At 42.0% G+C, this 24,357-nt stretch overlaps 1 protein-coding gene and 1 non-coding gene across 3 annotated transcripts in view; one reads left to right on the top strand and one right to left on the bottom strand.

Annotated features, from left to right (window-relative positions):
• Nucleotides 1–14,899, bottom strand: part of HEATR3 (HEAT repeat containing 3) — a 40,632-nt gene extending 25,733 nt beyond the window's left edge. For both annotated transcript variants that reach the window (XR_015145447.1, XM_086350585.1), the window contains exons 1-7: nucleotides 14,598–14,899; nucleotides 14,296–14,468; nucleotides 9,684–9,771; nucleotides 8,205–8,317; nucleotides 5,848–5,957; nucleotides 3,543–3,683; nucleotides 1,819–2,096 (exon numbers count right to left, since the gene is read on the bottom strand). Coding sequence is in view for 1 of the 2 variants with exons in the window: in XM_086350585.1 (XP_086206711.1) it covers nucleotides 1,819–2,096; nucleotides 3,543–3,683; nucleotides 5,848–5,957; nucleotides 8,205–8,317; nucleotides 9,684–9,771; nucleotides 14,296–14,468; nucleotides 14,598–14,732 (1,038 nt within the window). In the remaining variant the exon portion in view is untranslated. The remainder of the gene's footprint in view (nucleotides 1–1,818; nucleotides 2,097–3,542; nucleotides 3,684–5,847; nucleotides 5,958–8,204; nucleotides 8,318–9,683; nucleotides 9,772–14,295; nucleotides 14,469–14,597) is intronic.
• On the top strand, nucleotides 7,226–7,298 carry TRNAG-UCC (transfer RNA glycine (anticodon UCC)). Its single transcript has one exon. It is a non-coding gene; the product is annotated as a tRNA-Gly (tRNA).
• Nucleotides 14,900–24,357: the final 9,458 nt, after the last annotated feature.

The raw sequence follows: 24,357 nt of genomic DNA, 5'->3' as shown, positions 1-24,357 counted from the left end.
GTGTCCGTGCTCAACATCACTCATTATCAGAGAAATGCAAATCAAAACCACTATGAGGTACCATTTCACACCAGTCAGAATGGCTGCGATCCAAAAGTCTACAAATAATAAATGCTGGAGAGGGTGTGGAGAAAAGGGAACCCTCTTACACTGTTGGTGGGAATGCAAACTAGTACAGCCATTATCAAGAACAGTGTGGAGATTCCTTAAAAAACTGGAAATAGAACTGCCTTATGATCCAGCAATCCCACTGCTGGGCATACACACTGAGGAAACCAGAGGGAAAGAGACACGTGTACCCCAATGTTCATCGCAGCACTGTTTATAATAGCCAGGACATGGAAGCAACCTAGATGTCCACCAGCAGATGAATGGATAAGAAAGCTGTGGTACATATACACAACGGAGTATTACTCAGCCATTAAAAAGAATACATTTGAATCAGTTCTAATGAGGTGGATGAAACTGGAGCCTATTATACAGAGTGAAGTAAGCCAGAAGGAAAAACACCAATACAGTATACTAACGCATATATATGGAATTTAGAAAGATGGTAACGATAACCCTGTATACGAGACAGCAAAAGAGACACTGATGTATAGAACAGTCTTATGGACTCTGTGGGAGAGGGAGAGGGTGGGAAGATTTGGGAGAATGGCATTGAAACATGTGAAATGTCATGTATGAAACGAGATGCCAGTCCAGGTTCAATGCACGATGCTGGATGCTTGGGGCTGGTGCACTGGGACGACCCAGAGGGATGGTATGGGGAGGGAGGAGGGAGGAGGGTTCAGGATGGGGAACACATGTATACTAATTAAATAAAAATTAAAAAAAAAAAAGAAAAAATAAATAAATAAATAAAATGGGAAAAAAAAAAAAATTACGTGTCCATCCTTACAAGATGGAAAAGGTCCCTGAAGACAGGAAATACGTCTTATCATCTTTCTACCAGTAGCCTCTGGCACAGTGCCTGGGACTCAGCGTAAGCATAGAAAACGCGCACCTCGATGAATAAAGCCCAGCTCGACGTCCTCCCTGGCTTTCTGAGGACTTGCTCTCCTCCTTGGGAAAAATGTTTTCCCAAAGAACAGCTCCATCTCTACCGATGGGCTCAGCTGAAAAGTTGCCTGCACTGGAGACTGGTCGCCCACACCCCAGCATCACACCCAGCACAAGTAAGCCACGATTATCCAGGCTGCAAACCTACAAACCATCATTAATTCTCAGGGTCACCCTACCTCCTCTGCTCAACAGTAGTGACTAAATATAACTTTGGCTTGCTACTTTGGCTTAGTAAGGCTAAACTCTAAAGTAGAAGAGACAAGGATACAAGGGACTATCTGAGCAAAGTAAAAATCCTTTAGTTTGAAGACAGTCTGGGAGAGAGTAGGAAACTTAAGTGAGCTACAAATGTTAGGAAGAGGACCACATATTTTTCTTCTTGACCACACCATGCCACATTAGGTATCCTCGTTCACTGACCAGGAACCGAACCCATGTCCCACTGATCAGGAATCGAACCCAGGGGGTGGAGCTCAGACTCTTCATCACATGACTGCATGTTTCTCAAATACTGCAAAAGTACTGGTCTACCCATCTTTCAACTTCTCTACTATATAAATGTTTCATCTCAGATTTTTTTTCTCCTTTGGGAGATTTCTGATGTTTTAATGAGAATTAATGGGAAAACATGGCTGTTTTTACGGAAATTCACTTCATAATTAATTGCTACAACATTTTCCTACGAAGCTTAGGATATCTATTGAAAGAAAATAGCTGTATTGATCTATGCTTGAAAGCACCAATCTGACTTACTGGAAGTAAATCTGAAATGAACGTTTTCCTTCTGACTTTCCTTCTGTGCGGAATTTCTTCCATTTCCTCATCTTCCATCAGGTCATCACCATTAGCACTCTGTAGTGTGTCCTCAGTCTCTGCAGCGGTTTTTATCCTTTGAGTTTCAGCCTCCTTCATTTGAATAACCGTTTCGCCAGCATCCATTTCCAGAACTTCAGATAAGATCTTTAGTATGGCATTTATGATTTCTGCCTGACTCTTGGATGGAATAATGTCCTTTAGATTCCAAACTGTGCCTGTGGAAAAAAATGAGCATGAGGACAAAGAAATCGGCTGTGAAATCTTTTATTAAATACAGTGTCTACCATATTGGTTCTAAAAGCTCAGGCATAATTTCAAGAAATCTCAGTCCTACTGCCTTTGTTGAGTTCTTATTAAATGTCAAAAAGCTCTGCCCAGAGGCAGCTCCCTTTACTGCAGCGGTCCTTCATAATCGTCTCCCGTTCCTGGCATACAATGCCTTGCCCTGATAGAGAGCCAACAGACTGAGAAAACACCGATCGAGTTTCTTTTACAATGACAAATTAAGTTGCCTCGGCTTTCTTTCATCTTAACCTGAGATGCTCTCCTGAGCAGTTTCTTACAGTCCAAGAGGGGAAAGGAATGCATTAAAATTCCAAGATCTCACGGACAAACCAGGGAGCAGGTTCTTGGTGTTGCACTTGTGAAACCAGAACAACAGCTACTGCGAAGTACACTAATTTTTTAAAATGTGACAAAATAAAAATAGTTCTGCGGTATATTCTGCTATGTTAAAAAAGAACTGAAAGGAGTCAGACAGATCATTTGCAGATCCATATTAGCAGCATCATTCAATAACCAAAGAGTGAAGCAACCCAAGTGTCTACCCAAGGACGGACGAACATACACGGGGAGCTGTTTAATGTGCACAGTGTCTCAGTTTTGCAGGATGGTTACACAACAGTGTGGATATACTTAACACAACTGTACACTTAAAGATGCTTAAGAAATATCATAAAGCGATTATCCTCCAATTAAAAAAAAAAACGGTTAAGAAGCGGGCGGAGCTCTCTGCTGGTCTAGCGGCCAGGGTTCGGCGCTTTCACTATGGAGGCCAGGTTCAATCCCTGGCTGGGAAACTAAAGACCCTGCAAGCAGAGCAGTGTAGTCAAAAAAAGAAAAGCTTTAAAAATGGTAAAGATGGTAAATTTTATTTTGTGTGTATTTTATCAGTTTAGGAAAAAAACAAAACATCTCTCAAGATAAATTACCTTTGAAGACCAAACAAAGGGCAGGAGGAAAATACACAGTAAGTTACCTACTACTCACATGCCATCAGATTACTTCTGTATTTAGAAATTCTGGGGAGAAGCACTGGGGGTAAAGATCTTATAGGAAAGTGAGTGGTCACGTCTGAGATGCCTGCTGTCAACTTCTGAACTCACCGCTTCATAAATAAGAGGGGGTCCTGAGAGCACTATTTCTTTATCAGACAACAGGAGTTTGTTAAATTGAAAACACATCTAATCTTATAAGGCTTTGAAACTATGTAGTATCGCTTGAATTAAAGGTTTCCATTTAAATACTAAAAATTTCAGAACAGACATAAGCACAGAAATTCCTGATGTGGTGAAATGGGGAACTGATTGAATTTTGGCCTCTTCATTTCTGCCTGCTACAAGTCACTAAAATGCACACTATCGCAAGTGGTTAACTTTTACCTGCCACCAACGTCTTCAATAGAAGATACTCCATGGAACTGACAGGAGAAAGCATTGCTGATTCCAGCACATGCAACGCTGGGGTACTGAAAGATTTCAGTAGCTCTGGGTTATCTTCGGTCACCGTCTGCAAACAATATGCTAGAGAGACAAAAATCAAATATTCAGAAACAAGTGAATTCCGCTAGGATAATTTAAACCAAAATGACTCAGCAAAAAAAGTTTGCATCCTTAGAACTTCTCTGAACACATTTTGTAGGAGATTCACCCTTTTCCTCAAACATAGTTCGTGCAAATGAGGCTTCCCAAATTATCAGAGCTATGAAAGACTTTTCTTTTTTCTTAACTTATAATCCTTTACAGAACTATACTTTTATAAATTAAAAGGCTCTCAATTGCCGTGACAATGTGGAATTACTATAAACACTTATAAAGATTTGGCTTCAATTTCTGTACTCATCGCAGACCTGTGGCAAACAGCCTGTAGGCTGAACACCAGTGCATGGACAAGTGTTGTCTATGACAAGCCTAGGTTTGGGGACATTTAAAAAATTCAGCATGATCTTAAAAGTTAATTTATGATACAGCACATTTAAGAAAAAAGGTATTTTATGTAAAAATATGAGTAAATTAAGAGATGGGTAAAGTGTTAATAGACGTATGATTCATTGAGCACTTAACTCTTCTCTCGCAATTAAAACAAGATCATGGATTATAACTTGTAAATTAGAAATAATTAACTGAAAGTAGAAAACAACTGGGACTGCACGAAAAGCCTGACAGAAGAGACCTCTGACACACAAATGAGGAAGCCCAAATTTATTTTCTTTGAGATACTGCATTCCATAAAATGCATTTCTTTCCAGGTCTAAAAATTCCAAAGCAGATCATTTCCATCCAAATTAGTAGTCAAAATACATGTTATTATTGTGCTCTAGTCTGCATTCCAAAATACATTTATATACAAATCCGTATGTATGCATATATGAACATATACATATATCCAAGTGTAATTTTTTTTTCATTAAGACTACTTAAATTCACTTTAACAAAAAGCCAAGGTAAGTTGTGATTGCTAAGACAGCATGAGCTCAAAGAAAGCTGTATTAATACATAGTATGGAATTTCAGAATTTCACTTTACTATATATAAACTTTGCTTGATTTTCAAAACAGAAGCAATCTGACATTTGCCTTAAAAAAGTTATGAACCTAGCTAAGTGCCGAAGAAAATACTGCTATACACTGTAAAGTTACTTTATTCTGATCCCTTTTAAAAGTTCTTTTTAAAAGTTCTTTAGGAAAAAAACGAAATAACCAAATCTACAAAACTTAAGGCCCAAAAAACAGAAGCGAAGTTTTTCTTTTCAAAGCTATGAACTTTCCTGAAATTCTCTTATTGTCATAAAGACTGTCCTCTGAGACTAAAAGTCATCTGCCAATTTTCTAGTTCAAGTGTTTTTAAAATCCACATTTACTCACAAGTCTCCCCTCTGCCAAAGATTCCATTTTGAGAAACTGATTTAAAAATATTTCCCAATAGTATTTATTCCACTATTATTTTTTCCTTCTCTGTTCTATTTCCACTAGAGCCAAGAGAAACATCGGTAAGGGGAACACACTTCAGTAAGGGGAATAAACTTGTCCTTGCCAGGAGAAAAGTGTAGTTAAATAAAAGGACAGATGCCTATAGTTATGAAGGGTTGAATAAAAAATGCTTCTTATCCATTATTTCTCCACTCGCCCCTCCCCGCCCCGCGTTCTATTGAGATAGAACCCACCCCCTGGTTTCTGCCTCCTCCCCCTGCTGAGTGAGGGCCCCCAGTGGCTTGTAACCCCACGGGCAGAAAGCGAGGGAGCCAAGGCTGCTAACGCTGCCAGACTCTGTTTTCCCTGTCTGGAAGGGAAGCAGGCCTACGTGAAATTCCAATCACTATCTTCCTCTCTCAAAAAAAGCAGAGGTTATCGTCTACATTCCAATTAACTTTGGCTCAAAGGCCTGGCAGTTGTGGGTTACTGCTTCTCCGTAAATGGGAGATGAAAACTTTCAAGAGTTAATAAAAACTTCTAAGAATGCTCAGACATTAGAAACCACATATGCTCACATAATCCCTTTCCTCCCTCTTAGAGACAAAAGCAGGAAAACTGCATGAATAATTAAATAATCACACATTTTAAAAGATTCAGAATAGAACTCAGCGATGTATTTACATACAATGAGAAAAAAAAATCACTCCCGTAGAATAAATAAGTTATGTCTGAATAAAAAACCTTGAATAAGGGCACACAAACTTTTCTTCACTTACCTACTGAAATAGCCAGGTCAACATTGGTGGAAAACCTACTTAAATACTTTAATACAATCTCCAAACACCCTTCTTTGTTGAATATAGATACTGCTCTACTACTGCATTCACTAAATTGAAGGGGGGAAAAAAAAGTTTTACTATTCACATTTTAACATTAAGAAATCAACCACAGAAATTCATGAAAAAATAATTAGGCTTTATAAAAGAACCAGAATTGTAGTCAACCCCCCACCATTTTTACAGATGAAGAAATTAATGCCCATTCATAGTCACTGTGCATGAATACAGCTGGCTATCTGAATTTTTATTCCCATTACAGTACAATATATTAGCCAATCTCTTTATCTACATGCCAGCTTCCTTACAGGAGGTTAAAGATGGAAAAGATCTTAGAAATCATTTGCTTCAATTGCTCTTTTTGTGAACAAGGAAACCCAGACCCCCAAAGGTAAAGTGATCTAATAATCAAACATTTTGTTAGTGGTGAGTCCCTGGATCCAGTCTACCTGTCTTTCCACTATATCACAGTAATAATAAATTAAAGTCAGGATTAAAGGCCTCTATTTTTATCATATAAAAAGCACACATTTAAAGAAAGTAAAACTAAGTTTTAATTATTCCATCTAGACTGTTATAATAATAACATTCTACAATCTTCGACAGAGAAACTGTTACAAAAAATACTTTTGAAATTATAGTATCTTCTAATACAAGAATCAGAATGAATGTAATCAATGCTATTAATTGACATATATGCTAAATATAGGGTAAACAGTTACTGATAACAATTTTATTCATGGTTCCAGAGAAGCATATTCCTCTAGACATACCACATACACACATGACAGATTAACCCCTGACAGAGCTGACGAAATGGTTAAATCCAATCCTGCTGTCTAAAGATAAACTGTTTTCTGTCTGCATATCCATCTATCCATCCATCCATCTAGTTACTGCAACACTGCTATGAACCTCCCCTCAAGAAGCCCACAGCAAGCTCAGGTATAGTCAGGAAAACAAAGCATATATATGTTAAGATAATAAAACATATACATGTGTAAACATAATTTAAACATAAACTATGCAACTAAAGTGTTAAGACCTATGATAACCAGAAATGATATAGATAGGGCTCACGGGCACTCAGGAAAGAAAGATTACTGGACCACTTTTTCAGGCACTTTAAAAAAAAATTTTTTTTAATTTCCAAATTCAAAAATTAAAAAAAAAAACTGCAAATTCAACAATTTATATAAGTTAAAGTTATTAGAAAAACAGCACACACTAGCTTGCTTGAATGCCATTTCCTCAAATCTGACCTCTCCTATTTCCCTGGTGGAATGCATCCACTAGTTCAAAATGAATCACAGGGACTTCCCCGGTGGTCCAGTGGTTAGGACGCTGCGCTTCCACTGCGGGGGGCCCAGGTTTGACCCCTGGTCGGGGAATTAAGACCCCACAAGCTGAGTGGTGCAGTCAAAAAAAGAAAGAAAGAAACCATAGGCAAGTTTGACTGCTTGTAGGTAGTCAAGCAGTGTAGGCAGCTTTCCAGGATCCAACTTAACCTTGTATTCTGAGAGATACCTCTAAGAGGTCAGAAATAACCATGGCTGTGGATGGAAAATAAGGAACTATGACAGACTCCAGCTAGAAATGTGGTCCAATAAAATGGGGCAGAAAAAAAAAATCCAGGTTGTGTTTCTAGCCATCTCCATTCCTAAAAGCACGCCTCCATCTGCAAGCCCCCTTCCACTGCTACAATGATGGAATGGCGCGTGGTCTCCTTTCCACTGGGGCCAAAGGAGCTCTTCTCGGACATCTACTTCCCTGTCAAATGGCACTCACCAAGGTCTGTGGTCCCTGTGTCATTCCAGATCAAAGTATCTATTGCACTGGAGCCTGGCCAGCTTTAAGACAACTGCTGCTTAAGGCACACAGGCAGTGGGGGAGGAAGGGGTGCAGGGACCACTAATGATCACAATTTCTCTTATTTCTGTCGGTAGCAATAACTGGATAGAAGAATTGTAAAGCAAGGAAAGATGTAGTGGGACTTCCCTGGCAGTCCAGTGGTTAAGACTCCGAGAAGCACTGGCACAGGTTAAATGTCTGGTTAGGGAACTAGGATTCTGCATGCCACATGGAAAGGCAAAAACATAAAAAAAGATACAGTGTTGCTACCAGGACAAGAGCTTGGGAAGGACAGTTGATCTTAGGTCACTTGACGAGATCTGCTACCAAGCATTAACAGATTTACAGGCCTACCAAGGAGAACAGAGATTCCTCTGCAGTTTAACAGAGAGAGTAGAAGCCTGAGTAGTGTTGAAGCAGGAAGCTGCATCTGGAAAGCATCTTACCATATATTCCACAGCACGTTTATGGCCTCGTTGGCTATGTTTTCAATAGAATTTTTGTTCTGATCTTTTTTTTTCTGAGGAGACATCTCATTTGAATCCAGTCCAGTACTACACTGTAAACAAATACCATGATTAGCACCTTTGTTCAAAAAAATAAACAAGCAGAAGTGCAAAAGGCAGTGAAGCATCACAAAAACTAAACATCAAAAATGACAGGTTAACACCAGCCCATCAAGTTCTCACAAGTCACTGTACAAGCTGGATATAAAGCATTTCACATCTTAAGTGAAAATGTAAAATCAATACAAAATATTTTATCTAACTTGGTCAAGATAATATATAAGGCAAAGAAAAATAATCCATAATAAGAGCTAACATCTATACGGCATCTTCTAAGTGCGAGGCACTATTCTGGCATTTCATGTCTATTAAGTCATTTAATTGTCACCACAGACCTATAACGCAGATGAACTATTATCCCCAATCTCCTGCTACAAATGGGAAACTGAGGTACAGAGAGCCTGCTGAGGGTGCAGCCTAGTACCTAGTGAAGCGGGATTCAGATCCAGGCATCCTGGCTCCTAAGTGGGTGCTCTGAACCCCTCTGCAGTTCTGCCCCCTCCTACAATCCAAGACATCCTCTCAATCAGACTTCTCAAACTTGGCACTGCTGACATTTTGAACGGGATGATGCTTTGCTGTGGTGCATGTGGGACACTTTGCTGTCACGCCCAGTGCAGGATGCTTAGCGGCATCCTTGGCCTCCATGCACTACCAGGAGCAACCCCTCGTCCAAAGCTGAGACAATCAAAAATGGTTCCAGACATTGCCAAAGGTCCCCTGCAGGGTACATCACCCCTACGAGAATTACTGTTCTAAAGGGACAAGATGTCTTTTCCCTTTGATGATGATGTCTCTTATCAAACCTGGATATTCTTCCTACGGCCTCAAGTGAAAATTACCCATCAATACAGAACAGTGGATCAGAGGCATGACAGGGGGAGAATTCCTTAATCCCTGAACTGCATCTTGCAATAAAGGTGGTACATTAGAAAATTTGAAAACTTAATCTAGTCTTCTCAGCAAATTCTTAACGTCCATGCTTGAGCTTCCTCATCTGTAAAACAGGAATAACAAAGAATACCTGCCAAATAGGATTGCTTTGAGGATTCAGTAAAATAAGACACATAATTAAGCATCCAGTAAACACAAATCATTTTCATCCTATGAAGTCTGAAGTCTAAAGGAGGCAGTCTATACTTGTAGGAAGGGTTTTCCAACAAGCAGATAAATAAAGGTAGAGGGGACAAACTAGAGACTAGTGTCAACCATGAGAGATCAGTGATTGCAGGAAAAGAAACACAATTCCTACAGAATGTTTTGAGGGAAGACAAAATGACACCAAAGTACTTAGAAACAAGACAAAACCCCACACTGTTCGAGTGCGTGCACTAACAGAGACTTGGGAAAGCAGCATACCTCTTTCAACAGTGCAACCAGCGGAGTCATGATATCCTTGGTCACCATGTCATCACAAACTTCGAAACCGCCACAAGCGCTGAGATTTCTACACAAGAAGTTTAAAACACACCAGTTTCAGATCACATGTCATAAAACATACTAAGCACTCAAGTTTATTTCTGTCTACCCATACTTAACATTTCCCGTTTGAAATAGCTTTACAATTTCTGTAAGACCCTGCAGAACCAATCCACAGAACTCCACCTGCTCTGATCCTTGCTCTACATGAAGTGAACAGATGACTCTGTCTTGTAACAGTGTAATTCTCAGGACTGAGGCAGTACTCAGGGAGAGGGAAGACTTCTATTTAATGTAAATCAATTACTGCCTGATCTTTTTTTATTTTTTTGGCCATGCCATGCTGCTTATGGAAACTTAGCTCCCTGACCAGGGATTGAACCTGCTCCCTCAGCAGTGAGAGCTCAGTCTTAACCCCTGGACTGCTAGGGAATTCTCCTGCCTGATCTTGTATGAAGGGACCTTTTCCTGGAGTCAAGACTTTCAGTGAGGCTACTGAGAATGACCTTCCCTGAAACAATCCTGACTACATTTAATTGTGAAGACACGGCTTACCCTGTGAGTGCACAGCACTGAGCTAGGCATTCAGGCTATGAAGAGAAATGAGAAGACGTCTCACCATCTTCCAGGAGCTCCCAGTGCGTGTGTTGTTTTCTCCATCAACTGGTTAATTCCCCCTCATCCCCCAGATCTTACCTCAAACATCAAGCCCTTAGTTTTCTTCCCCGAACCCCTTCCCACAGCACCTTTTGTAAATATCATTGGTTGTAATTACACACTTACATGATTATTTGCATAATGCTCGCCTCCCTCAATACTGTTAAGATCCATTAAGGACTGAAATTATTTGTCTTGTTCACTCCCACTAGCCCACTGCCTAGCACTGCAGGCCCTCAATATAAACCTACTACATTAATGAATGAAACAGAATAAATACAGAGCTATGAGAACTACTGAATTTAACTCAGATGACCATTATATCTACTACTGCGGGCAGGAATCCCTCAGAAGAAATGGGGGTAGCCATCATGGTCAACAAAAGAGTCCGAAATGCAGTACTTGGATGCAATCTCAATAATGACAGAATGATCTCTGTTCGTTTCCAAGGCAAAAAATTCAATATCACAGTAATCCAAGTCTATGCCCCAACCAGTAACGCTGAAGAAGCTGAAGTTCAACAGTTCTATGAAGACTTACAAGACCTTTTAGAACTAACACCCAAAAAAGATGTCCTTTTCATTATAGGGGACTGGAATGCAAAAGCAGGAAGTCAAGAAACACCTGGAGTGACAGGCAAATTTGGCCTTGGAATACGGAATGAAGCAGGGCAAAGACTAATAGAGTTTTGTCAAGAAAATGCACTGGTCATAGCAAACACCCTCTTCCAACAACACAAGAGAAGACTCTATACATGGACATCACCAGATGGTCAACACCGAAATCAGACTGATTATATTCTTTGCAGCCAAAGATGGAGAAGCTCTATACAGTCAGCAAAAACAAGACCAGGAGCTGACTGTGGCTCAGATCATGAACTCCTTATTGCCAAATTCAGACTTAAATTGAAGAAAGTAGGGAAAACCACTAGACCATTCAGGTATGACCTAAATCAAATCCCTTATGATTATACAGTGGAAGTGAGAAATAGATTTAAAGGCCTAGATCTGATACATAGAGTGCCTGATGAGCTAGGGAATGAGGTTCGTGACATTGTACAGGAGACAGGGATCAAGACCATCCCCATGGAAAAGAAATGCAAAAAAGCAAAATGGCTGTCTAGGGAGACCTTACAAATAGCTGTGAAAAGAAGAGAAGCGAAAAGCAAAGGAGAAAAGGAAAGATGTAAACATCTTAATGCAGAGTTCCAAAGAATAGCAAGAAGAGATAAGAAAGCCTTCTTCAGCGATCAATGCAAAAAAATAGAAGGAAACAACAGAATGAGAAAGACTAGAGATCTCTTCAAGAAAATCAGAGATACCAAGGGAACATTTCATGCAAAGATGGGCTCAATAAAGGACAGAAATGGTATGGACCTAACAGAAGCAGAAGATATTAAGAAGACATGGCAAGAATACACAGAAGAACTGTACAAAAAAGATCTTCACAACCCAGATAATCACGATGGTGTGATCACTGACCTAGAGCCAGACATCCTGGAATGTGAAGTCAAATGGGCCTTAGAAAGCATCACTACGAACAAAGCTTGTGGAGGTGATAGAATTCCAGTTGAGCTATTCCAAATCCTGAAAGATGATGATGCTGTGAAAGTGCTGCATTCAATATACAAGCAAATTTGGAAAACTCAGCAGTGGCCACAGGACTGGAAAAGGTCAGTTTTCATTCCAATCCCAAAGAAAGGCAATGCCAAAGAATGCTCAAAGTACTACACAATTGCACTCGTCTCACACGCTAGTAAAGTAATGCTCAAAATTCTCCAAGCCAGGCTTCAGCAATATGTGAACTGTGAACTTCCTGATGTTCAAGCTGGTTTTAGAAAAGGCAGAGGAACCAGAGATCAAATTGCAAACATCCTCTGGATCATGGAAAAAGCAAGAGAGTTCCAGAAAAACATCTATTTCTGCTTTCTTGACTATGCCAAAGCCTTTGACTGTGTGCATCACAATAAACTGTGGAAAATTGTGAAAGAGATGGGAATACCAGACCACCTGATCTGCCTCTTGAGAAATCTGTATGCAGGTCAGGAAGCAACAGTTAGAACTGGACATGGAACAACAGACTGGTTCCAAATAGGAAAAGGAGTACGTCAAGGCTGTATATTGTCACCCTGCTTATTTAACTTACATGCAGAGTACATCATGAGAAATGCTGGACTAGAAGAAACACAAGCTGGAATCAAGACTGCCAGGAGAAATATCAATAACCTCAGATATGCAGATGACACCACCCTTATGGCAGAAAGTGAAGAGGAACTAAAAAGTCTCTTGATGAAAGTGAAAGTGGAGAGTGAAAAAGTTGGCTTTAAACTCAACATTCAGAAAACGAAGATCATGGCATCCGGTCCCATCACTTCATGGGAAATAGATGTGGAAACAGTGTCAGACTTTATTTCTCTGGGCTCCAAAATCACTGCAGATGGTGACTGCAGCCATGAAATTAAAAGACGCTTACTCCTTGGAAGGAAAGTTATGACCAACCTCGATAGCATATTCAAAAGCAGAGACATTACTTTGCCAACAAAGGTCCGTCTAGTCAAGGCTATGGTTTTTCCTGTGGTCATGTATGGATGTGAGAGTTAAAGAAGGTTGAGGGCCAAAGAATTGATGCTTTTGAACTGTGGTGTTGGAGAAGACTCTTGAGAGTCCCTTGGACTGCAAGGAGATCCAACCAGTCCATTCTAAAGGAGATCAGCCCTGGGATTTTTTTTGGAAGGAATGATGCTAAAGCTGAAACTCCAGTACTTTGGCCACCTCATGTGAAGAGTTGACTGCTTGGAAAAGACTCTGATGCTGGGAGGGATTGGGGGCAGGAGGAGAAGGGGACGACAGAGGATGAAATGGCTGGATGGCATAACTGACTCGATGGACATGAGTCTGAGTGAACTCCGGGAGTTTGTAATGGACAGGGAGGCCTGGCGTGCTGCGATTCATGGGGTCGCAAAGAGTCGGACACGACTGAGCGACTGATCTGATCTGATCTGATGAGAACTACAAATATTAACTTTACTCTGGCCCCCTCTACAGTCCATTCTCAGTGCAGCTACCAGCCCTTTTGAAAAGGCAAATTAGACCAGTCACTCTAGCTTAGAATAGGTCCTTAAGCTCTGCACCACTGAGTCCTTATCTCCAGTTGCAATCCCTATAATGTGCACCCTCTACTCTGCTCAGCCACATAACTTTCCCTTTCCTTAACCGTGCCAAGCCCTCTGCTGTTGCTACTCCCTGTCAGGAATGCTTTTCCCCTTGTGTGTCCACCTCTGGCTCTAGGCTACCTCAGCTCTTAGCTCACAAATGTTATCTAGAGATTATCCAATTTAAAGTAACTCCCCACCTCCGGCTATCACCTCCTTGGTTTCTCCATACCACCTCTTAAAACCTAATATTACGTTCCATCTGGTTACTAGTTCCCTGTCTGCATCAACATGGTTCTGTGAAGGCACAGATCCTGGCTGTCTTGTTCAGTGTCCTGCTTTCTCAAAATCCCTCGCATCTAGAAAATCTGGCACATACAATGGAAGAGTTCACCGAACCTCAGGACTCTATGAAGTCTCCTTGGGGAGGGTACAACGTGCCCTAATAAGCCTTGAGCAGAGAACGCTTGGCAGATGGCTACTGCAGTTGAAGCAGTCAGGCGGACAGATGGAATACGGGTAGTCCGGGGCTCATGAGGTCCTCCGGAATCCGAAGCTTGAGTTCAGATCCCTCCTCTGCAAACAGGAGAGCATAGCCAGTTCTTGGCCCTCCCGAGCTGTGCCGCAGACAAGAGCACTGAGGATGAAATCAATGAGCGACGGAGCCAGGCGCACAGGAGGCGCTGGCTGGACGCCAATGCCCGGATCCGAGGGCACCAGCCCGTATCCCCCTTCCCCGCTCACCTCAGTGCGCCGGTCGCTGTTTCCCTCACCGCCAGACTGGGATCGAGCAGCAGCGGCCCGAGGCGGCGCACGGCGTCCCGGCGAGCCAGGCTCGGGAGCACCGGCCGCTGCTGCACCAGCCGGGCCAGCCCCGCGCAGGCGCACTCGCGAACCTCGGCGCTCGGGTGCTGAAGCTGCGGGACAGAGTAAGTGGTCAGGGGGACAGCAGAGCGCACGCGCAGGGGCGCGCGGCACGGCTGGGGGCCTCGGCGCCCCTGCTCCCCCGCTCCTCCCTGCGCGGCCCCGGCGAGCCCTCGCCTCACTTTTTCCAGCAGCTCCGCCGCTGGCCCGTCGTCCTCCTCTGGCTCCGTCCCGTTCGCCGCCGCCGCCTCGGCCTGACAGTCGCCCGTAGGCGAGAACTGAGGTCGCTTGAAGCGCTTCGTCCGGCTCTTGCCCATTGCGAAGTGCGCTGTGGTGGAGTGTGGGGGTGGGAAGACCGAGAGAGGAGGGCTACAGCAAGACGGTACAGGCGGGCAGGAGGGTCTTGCAACCTAGAGGTTTACGTGCCACTGCTCAGCTGGGCCGGATGACGGCTCGCGCCCACATGGAGAAGCACTGCGCTTGCGCTTGGCGAGTCGGCGGCGGGGGCGGGGGTCAGGCGCGGGGAGCGCGCAGGCGTAGAGGGGACGGCGGGCGGGGCCAGGCCTTGCGGAGGGGCAGGTCCTGGGGACCTGCTCGGAAGAGGAAAGGTTGCCTTTGAACGATGGCACTGTCTCCTCCTCCACTGAGCTAGTGACGTCTATCAAGAAACTGAATCTGCCAAACCTTTACGTATTTCCATAATAATCGAGGGCGATTAAGGATACCTAACTTGCCTAACCTTAGTGTGAGGCTTAAAAAAATACCATGTAAAGCCCCTAACTCCAAACCTGATATGTGTATTATAGTTGGTACTCAAAAGATATTATCCTCTCCTATCCTTTGTGCTCAGTCCTATCCGACTCTTTGCGACCCCATGGACATGGAATTTTCCAGGCAAGAATACTGGAGCGTGTTGCCATTTCCTTCTCCAGAGGCTCTTCCCCGACCCAGGGATCAAGCGCACGTGTCTGGCATCTCCTGCATTGGCAAGCGGTTTCTTTACCACTACTGCCCCAAAATATTAACCATGATTTTATTCGGTGCCTAGCCCAGGTCCTGTCCTAGACAAGGTCCATGTATTGGTCCATAAGATGGACTCCCTAAGAAGTTGCTTAATCTTCCTGCCTCAGTTTCCTCATCAGTGAAATAGGGGTACCAATAATATATACCCAATGAAGTTGTAATGAGAAAAACTGTTCTAATGTTTGTAAGACACTAAGACAGAGACTGGCACAAAATAAGCATGATATAAATGTTTGGTTGAAACTTTTACTTAACAGAAGGATTCTTTCACAAATATTTACTGAGTACCAGGTGCAGTGTGGGGCATTGAGATAAAGCAATAACCAAGACAGATATGGACCCTACCCTTGTCCTTATGGAGTTTACAGTTTAGTGAGAGGTGTGTTAAATAATATATAATTATATGAATATTTAATTACAATTATGGTAAGTAATAAGAAAGGAGGAAAGTATAGGAGAATCTTACGTACTGTTTTGGAGAAGGCAATGGCAGCCTACTCCAGTACTCTTGCCTGGAAAATCCCATGGATGGAGGAGCCTGGTAGGCTGCAGTCCATGGGGTCGCAAAGAGTCGGACACGACTGAGCGACTTCACTTTCACTTTTCACTTTCATGCACTGGAGAAGGAAATGGCAACCCACTCCAGTGTTCTTGCCTGGAGAATCCCAGGGACGGGGGAGCCTGGTGAGCTGCTGTCTGTGGGGTCGTACAGAGTTGGACACGACTGAAGTGACTTAGCATAGCATAGCATATGTACTCTTTATAATTACGTGTATGTATTGAGCACCCAATAGATACATAGCTTGCAGGTCAACAATGTATGGGAGAAAAGTTCCACTCCATGCAACCCTGCCCTCAAAGAGTTGACTTTCTAGTAAGGGAAATGATTAATTAATTTAGTATATTTTGGAAAATAATCATGGAGGTGTAACTAAAGTTGTACAGAAGCTCGTGCCTATCAAAGACCAGGTTTAGGTACAAGGAAAAGTTGAAACCCCAGGCATACATTGGTAACCTTAACTTCCTAGATCTCTCTTATCTGGTTACTGATCTGTATACCTCCCTAGTCCAGGCTATTGTCTGCTCTTGTCTTGTCACATGGCCTTCTGGCCTTGCTTTCCCCACTTTGCCCATCTATAGAGCAGCTGGAGTGATTTTTTTTTTTCAAACTGAAATATCCTTCCAACTTTTTCATATGTACTCCTTTGCTTGAAACCTTTCAGTGGCTTCACTTTCTCTTAGGACAGGGATCAAAACCTTGGCTGGCTGCAGTGTCTCATTCAGCCTCCAGCTTCATCTCATGTCACCTCTTGCATCCAGTCCTTTAGCCACCCTCCAAAGGGCCAACCTCTCTCCTGCCTTAGGATTTTGGACAAGCCCCAGACCCAACCCATGTCCTGGTAAATGCAAGAGTCGCTTCTTCATAGGTGCCGCCTCTGATTTTGAAGTCTGAGATGGATCTCTCTTGAAATGACATTCATCTTGTTCCTTTGCTTCAAAGCACAGTTCAAAATTACAACTATACACAAGTAAATTTAAGTTATAAGTATGCCCATGCTCTGTCCAACTGCACACTAAACCTTGTGAGGATAAGACTGCCTGTTTTAACACATCACTGTCTTCTCAACACTGGCCAAAACCTGGCACAAAATAAGCATGCCATTTTTTTAAATGAATAGAGACCACCCTGATGCTGGGAGGGATTGGGGGCAGGAGGAGAAGGGGACGACAGAGGATGAGATGGCTGGATGGCATCACCGATTCAATGGACATGAGTTTGAGTAAACTCCGGGAGTTAGTGATGGACAGGGAGGCCTGGTTTGCTGCGATTCATGGGGTTGCAAAGAGTCAGACACGACTGAGCAACTGAACTGAACTGAACTGAAAGAGTAGGGCAAGCAATCTAGACAGAATAGGGAGAGACAGATTCTTGCTATTTCTCCCACTGTAGGGATGAGCGCAAAAAAAAAAAAAAAGTTCAAAACCTTAAACCCAGGGAGAACTTTGGGATCTATTTCATTAATATCTCCAGTAAGAAATTAACATTTCTGCTAAAAAATGAATACTGAACTATTTAATGAGAGTTGGACCATAAGGAAGGCTGAGCGCTGAAGAATTGATGTTTTTGAATTGTGGTGCTGGAGAAGACTCTTGAGAGTCCCTTGAACTGCAAAGAGATCAAACCAGTCCATGCTAAAGGAAATCAACTCTGAATATTCATTGGGAGGACTGATGTTGAAGCTCCAATCCTTTGACCACCTGATGCAAAGAGGTAACTTGTTGGAAAAGACCATGGTGCTGGGAAAGATTGAAGGCAGGAGAAGGAGACAACAGAGGATGAGATGGTTAGATAGCACTGCCAACTCAATGGACATGAATTTGAGCAAACTCCGGGAGACAGTGAAGGACAAAGCCTGGCATGCTGCAATCCATGGCGTCGCAGAGTCAGATATGACATAGCGACTGAACAACAACAAAAAACTATTTAATGAACTTAGGAGCCCTTCCAGAACCCACATCAGTCTCAGAGGCAGTGCAACCTTTAACCAGTCTAATAATCCTTAAAGTGAAAGTGAAAGTTCCTCAGTCATGTCTGACTCTTTGTGACTCCGCAGACTATACAGTCTGTGGAATTCTCAAAGCCAGAATACTGGAATGGGAAGCCTTTCACTTCCCTGGGGATCTTCCCAAACCAGGGATCGAACCCAGGTCTCCTGCATTGCGGGCAGATTCTTTACCAGCTGAGCCATAAGAGAGGCCCAAGAATACTGGAGTGGGTAGCCTATCCCTTATCCAGTGGATCTTCCTGACCCAGGAATCAAACTAGGGTCTCCTGCATTGCAGGCAGATTCTTTACCAACTGAGCTATCAGGGGAGCCCTATCCTTAACCAGTCATTAAAACAAAAAAATCCAGCCAAGCAATAATTGACATGATCAGTGTCAGTGATCCAGTCAACCATCCATACTCCTACAAATTATCTTTGTTAAGAGGGAATTTTTGAATTGGATTGCATAGAATCCTCCTCACTTTTGAGACAATAAAAATGCTTGTAATCAATTATCTGCAGACAAATTCTGTTTCAAATAAGAATGAGCTGTTTTCTCAGATTCCTATTTCTCACCTTTCACACTGTTGAAGGACAGGGAAGCGTGGTGTGCTGCAGTCCATGGGGCTGCAAAGAGTTGGGCACAACTTAGCAACTGAACAACAGCAACACAAATACATTTTGGCAGTTATAAATAATGCTGCTATGAAGATTGGGGTGCATGGATCTTTTTAAATTAGTGCACTCTATGTATATATACATATATACACATACATATATACACACATACATACATGAGTGCATACACATATACATACACGTACACACATATGTATGTGTGTGTGTATCTATGTATACACACCCAGGAGTGGAATTTCTGGGTCTCTTTTTAGTTTTTTGAGAGATCTCCATACTGTTTTTCACAGTGGCTACACCAGTTTACATTCCCACCAACAGTGTGCAAGTGTTTCCTTTCCTCTATATCCTCACCAACATTTATTTGTGTTCTTTTTGATGGTAGCTTTGATGGTATTCTGACAGGTGTGAGGTGATATTTCACTGTGGTTTTAATTTGCATTTCTCTGATGATTAATGATGTTGAGCATCTTTTCATGTGTCTATTGGCCATCTGTATGTCTTCTTGGAAAAATGTTTGTTCAGTTCATCTGCTCATTTTTTAATTGGGTTGTCTGTTTATTGATGTTGAATTGTTTATTTAGTTTGGGTATTAACCCCTTAGTAATATCATTTGCAAATATGTTCTCTCATTCACTAGGTTGTCTTTTCATATTCTTGAGGATTTACTTCACTGTGCAAAAGCTTTTAGGTTTAATTAGGTCCCATTTGTATATTTTTGCTTTTATTTCCTTCGCTTTAGGAGACAAATCCAAAAAAATATTGCTACAATTTATGTCAAAGTGTTCTGCCTATGAACACAAAATTGTAAAGCAACTATACTCCAATAAAAATTAATTTTAAAATAAATAAAAAAGAACAAAGAAAAAAAGGAGTTCTGCCTATGTTTGCTTCTTTCTAGAAGATTTATGGTTTCCTAGAAGTCTTCTTTAAGCATATTTTTCCTCAGTGACTAAATTTCTGTTCCTCCTTTAAACCAATGTTTCCATCTTCCTGGTTCCTTCATTAAGGAACTGACGCATGATCACTATATGTTTATATGATAAACACAAAAATTTAAACTTGTGGAAATCATCCTTTGACAGTGTTTATTCATAAGGCAAGAAAGGTGTTCACCAGATATGAAGTAAAATGGCAGGTTACAGAACAGCATATATAGTAAAATCCCACTTATAGAAAAGCACACACAGAGGGAATATCTCTGAAAGTATATATACCAAGGGCTTCCCTGATGGCTGAGATGGTAAAGAATCTGCCTGCTATGCAGGAGACCTGGGTTCAATCTCTGGTTCAGGAAGATCCCCTGGAGAAGTGAATGGCAACCCACTCCAGTATTCCTGCCTGGAGAATTCCATGGACAGAAGGAGCCTAATGGGCTGCAGTCCATGGGGTTGCAAAGAGTAGGACACGACTGAGTGACCAACACTTTTCTTTCACATATATACCAAAGCGTAACTTGTGTTTGACTGTGGGGGAACTAAAGGAGATTATCTAATTATCTTACTTTTGAACTATCTTATTTTGGAGGTTTTCTAGAATGAGCAGGTAGTCTTCGCATATATTTTTTTTAATCATGAACAATTTAAAAAAGAAATGTGATTTGACTTCCCTGGTGATCCAGTGGTTAAGAATTCACCTGCCAAAGCAGGGGACATGGGTTCAATCCCTGGTCCGGGAAGATTCCACATGCCTTGCCACAACTAAGCCTGTGTGCCACAACCACCAAAGACCAGGCACCATGGAGCCCGGGCTCCTCAACAAGAGAAGCCACGGCAAAGAGAAACTCACGCTGCCATGAAGAGTAGCCCCCACTCGCCATAACTAGAGAAAGTGTGCATGCAGCAATGAAGACCCAGCACGCCAAAAGAAATTTTTTTTTAATGTTAAAAAAAGAAAAAGAAATGTGACTCAATTTCCTGATGTAGTCCCTATTCCTTTCGTATTACCCAACTACCTGCCACAGATCAGCGGTTGCCCCTGGAGCCAGAGACTCTGCTGTAAAGACTCTGCCCCATTCAGGGCTCCTCCCATGACTCCTGTGTCTAGATCGGCATTTTGTATCTTTTGTTAAGATCAATACCATTAATATGAATATTGTTGAATATTGTTGAATGTTGTTTCCAGGTTAGTTGTAGCACGAGTCCCGTACAACAGTCTTATGTTCGTAGAGTTCTTAAAAATTTCTCACTTTAAAAAAATTGTAATTTTCCAAATAAACCCATTTAATTCTGCAGTTCTTTTTTCTCCAGACGGGCAACATTTTCTTCCTGTTGGTAGTTGCTTACTTTCTTTACCCAGCTCTTCATGAATCCATTCTCAGTCTAGGTGCTTCTACAGTCCGCGAGGTTGCAAAGAATCACACGTGACTGAGCGACTGAGTGCAAAGACCACAAGACCAAGCTCTCCAGTGAAGAGCTGGTGTATTCCCACGTGTTTTTTAAAATTCACTTGTCTTTTTTTTTTTTTCTTCTGTCTTTATTTGGCTGTGCTGGGTCTTCCTGTGGAACACGGAAATTTCCATCTTTGTTGTGGCACGTGGGATCCTTACCTGTGGCATGTAGGATCTAGTTCCCTGACCAGGGATGGAACCCAGGCCCGCTGCATTTGGAGCCTGGGTTCCCAATTGTAGAGTCTTAGCCACTGGGCCACCCAGGGAAGTCTTCCCATTTGTTTTTAAATGAGCTTGTCAGGAATTAGCTTTAGGGCGTCTAAAGATTATTGTATTTTCGTATATGTTTTATTTAACTGATCAGGGGATAATATCACTGAAGTAACTGTGATTATATAATTTTGCTTTTTCATTACCTTCTAAGCCAGATCAAAATCAGGATTTATCAAATTCTCAAGTAAAACTGAAAGTAAGGGATTTTTTTAGATGACTGACAGTTTTTGTGTATCTCAAATGTTAAAAAATGTTACAAATTGACTCCCTAGGGAATCTGTATCATATGTGATAAAACATGCAAAATCATATGAATTAAAAGATCATGGTTAATGATACCACATTTTACATCCAAAAGAAATATATAGCCTTGAAAACAAGTGGGGCCCTGTGGGGCTCCCAGGCACAGAGGCCTTTCTCTCCCCCATTTCTTGTAGGCAAGACTCCAGCCATCATGACCTTCCCTGGGTTCCGAAGGTCAGATTGGAACAGCTGCTAATCAAAGGAGGAGTAGCCAATGTAACACCTGATGCAGGATTAAGGGGACCAGAAAAGCTCATCAAGATTAGAAGACTGAACACCTGAGACTCTGCTCACACCCTCATCTTGTCAGAGACCCCACCTTTGACCCACTAACACAAAAGCCCTCATCAAGTTCTCTGGGGTAAGGGACACAGTTTTTCGAGGCAGAGCCTGGTGTGTCTTCCTTGGCCTGGCAAAGCAATGAAGCTGTCCTTTCCTACTTCATTCCAAACTCTGTCTCCAGAATTTGATTTAGCACTGGTATTATAGAGAGGCTGAGCTTTTAGTAATAGCCTCTCTATAAAAAGTTCAGGTTTAAATGGTCATTTCACGTGTTTAGCCAATAGCAAAAGTGACAGAAATAATACCAGTTGCTCATATAGCATTTCAACTTTTTTTATTTTGTCCTAGCAGGTTAAAACTTTCTTCAAATAAATAGCATTTCAATTTTTTTAAATTTTGTCCTAGCAGGTTAAAACTTTCTTCAAATAGAGAACTAATATTAAAAAAAATTTTTTTAAGAAAGCTGAAACCTAGTGGTCTTGCCTAAAATGAGCCAAATCAATTTTGTGTTGTAGGATATTCACATTTCTGCCCTTGAAAGCTATTGCCTGCTTTGTGGGCTGTTTGGCTGAAATAAACACTATGAAAAATACCTAGATTGGAACATACAATTTCTACCTGATAGGATTTAATCCTGAGTCGCCCTAAACTCCATCTAACTCAACCAACCTTTGCTGTTGTTGTTCAGTTGCTAAGTCCTGTGTGTCCGACTCTTTGTGACCCCATGACCTGCAGCACACGAGGCTTCCCTGTCCTTCACCATCTCCTGGAGTTTGCTCAAACTCATGTCCATTGAGTCCATGATGCTATCCAGCCATTTCATTCTCTGTTGACCCCTTCTCCTCCTGCACTCAATCTTTTCCAGCAAAGGGTCTTTTCCCATGAGTTGGCTCTTCGCATCCAGTGGCCAAAGTACTGTAGCTTCAGCTTCAGCACCAGTCCTTCCAATGAATTAAGCCAACTTTTTCACTCTCCTCTTTCACTTTCATCAAGAGGCTCTTTAGTTCTTCTTCACTTTCTGCCATAAGGGTGGTGTCATCTGCATATTTGAGGTTACTGATATTTCTCCTGGTAATCTTGATTCCAGCTTGTGCTTAAAGCTCAACATTAAGAAAACTAAGATCATGGCATTCGGTCCCATCAGTTCATGGCAAATAGATGGGGCAACAGTGGAAACAGTGGCAGATTTTATTTTGGGGGGGCTCCAAAATCACTGCAGATGGTGACTGCAGCCATGAAATAAAAAGACGCTTTTTCCTTGGAAGGAAAGTTATGACCAACCTAGACAGCATATTAAAAAGCAGAGACATTACTTTGTCAACAAAGGTCCGTCTAGTCAAGGCTATGGTTTTTCCAGTGGTCATGTATGGATGTGAGAGTTGGACTTCAAAGAAAACTGAGCACTTAAGAATTGATGCTTTTGAACTGTGGTGTTGGAGAAGACTCTTGAGAGTCCCTTGAACTGCAAGGAGATCCAACCAGTTCATCCTAAAGGAGATCAGTCCTGAGTGTTCATTGGAAGGACTGATATTGAAGCTGAAACTCCAATATTTTGGCCACCTGATATGAAGAACTGATTCATTGGAAAAGACCCTGATGCTGGGAAAGATTGGAGGAGAAGGGGACAACAGAGGATGAGTTGGTTGGATGGCATCACCGGCTCAATGGACATGAGTTTGGGTAAACTCCAAGAGTTGGTGATGGGCAAAGAGGCCTGGCGTGCTGCTGCAGTCCATGGGGTCGCAAAGAGTCAGACATGACTGAGTGACTGAACTGAACTGAACTTCCAATGAATAGTCAGGATTCATTTCCTTTGGGACTGACTGGTTTGATCTCCTTGTTGTCCAAGGGATTCTCAAGAGTCTTCAGCAGCACAGTTCAAAATCAACCTTTGGAAAGCAACAAACCTTAATGGTTTTGATCCAAAGAGAGTGATGGGAGTACATTTTAAGAGCATCCTATATAACCCAAAGTCAACAGAGTCAGCTATCCCCTAAACCAGTATTGTCAGTCTTCCTCATTTTAGCCTTTTTAGTGGTTGTGTAGCTCCTGGAACTCTCAAACATTGCTGGTGGGAATGTAAAATGGGGCAACTACTTCAGAAAACATTTTAGTGGGGACCTCCCTGGTGGCTCAATGGTGAGACATCTGCCTGCTAATGCAGGGGACACAGGTTCAATTGCTGGTCTGGGAAGCTTCCACATGCCTCGGGGCAACAAAACCCATGTGTCACAACTACTGAACCCATGAGCCTAGAGCCCAAGTTCTGCAACAAGAGAAGCCACTGTAGTAATAATTTGAGAAGGATAAAAATAAATAAATAATGAAAAAAAGAAAGATAACATTTTGGTGGTTTCTTATAAAGTTAACATATACTCAGCCTATGATCCAGGTGTTCCCAGAAAAGTGAATATATCCACACTGACCCGTAGATGAATATTCACAGAAGCTCTAGTAATAACAGCCCCAAACTGGAATACCTGTCAACA

This window comes from Bos grunniens, chromosome 18, assembly GCF_055505025.1.
Source record: "Bos grunniens cultivar Pamir isolate PY7600 chromosome 18, Bosgru_T2T1.0, whole genome shotgun sequence".
In the NCBI taxonomy this organism is placed as follows: domain Eukaryota; kingdom Metazoa; phylum Chordata; class Mammalia; order Artiodactyla; family Bovidae; genus Bos; species Bos grunniens.
Note: the sequence above shows the minus strand (reverse complement) of the source record. Positions and strands in the feature narration are given on the sequence as shown.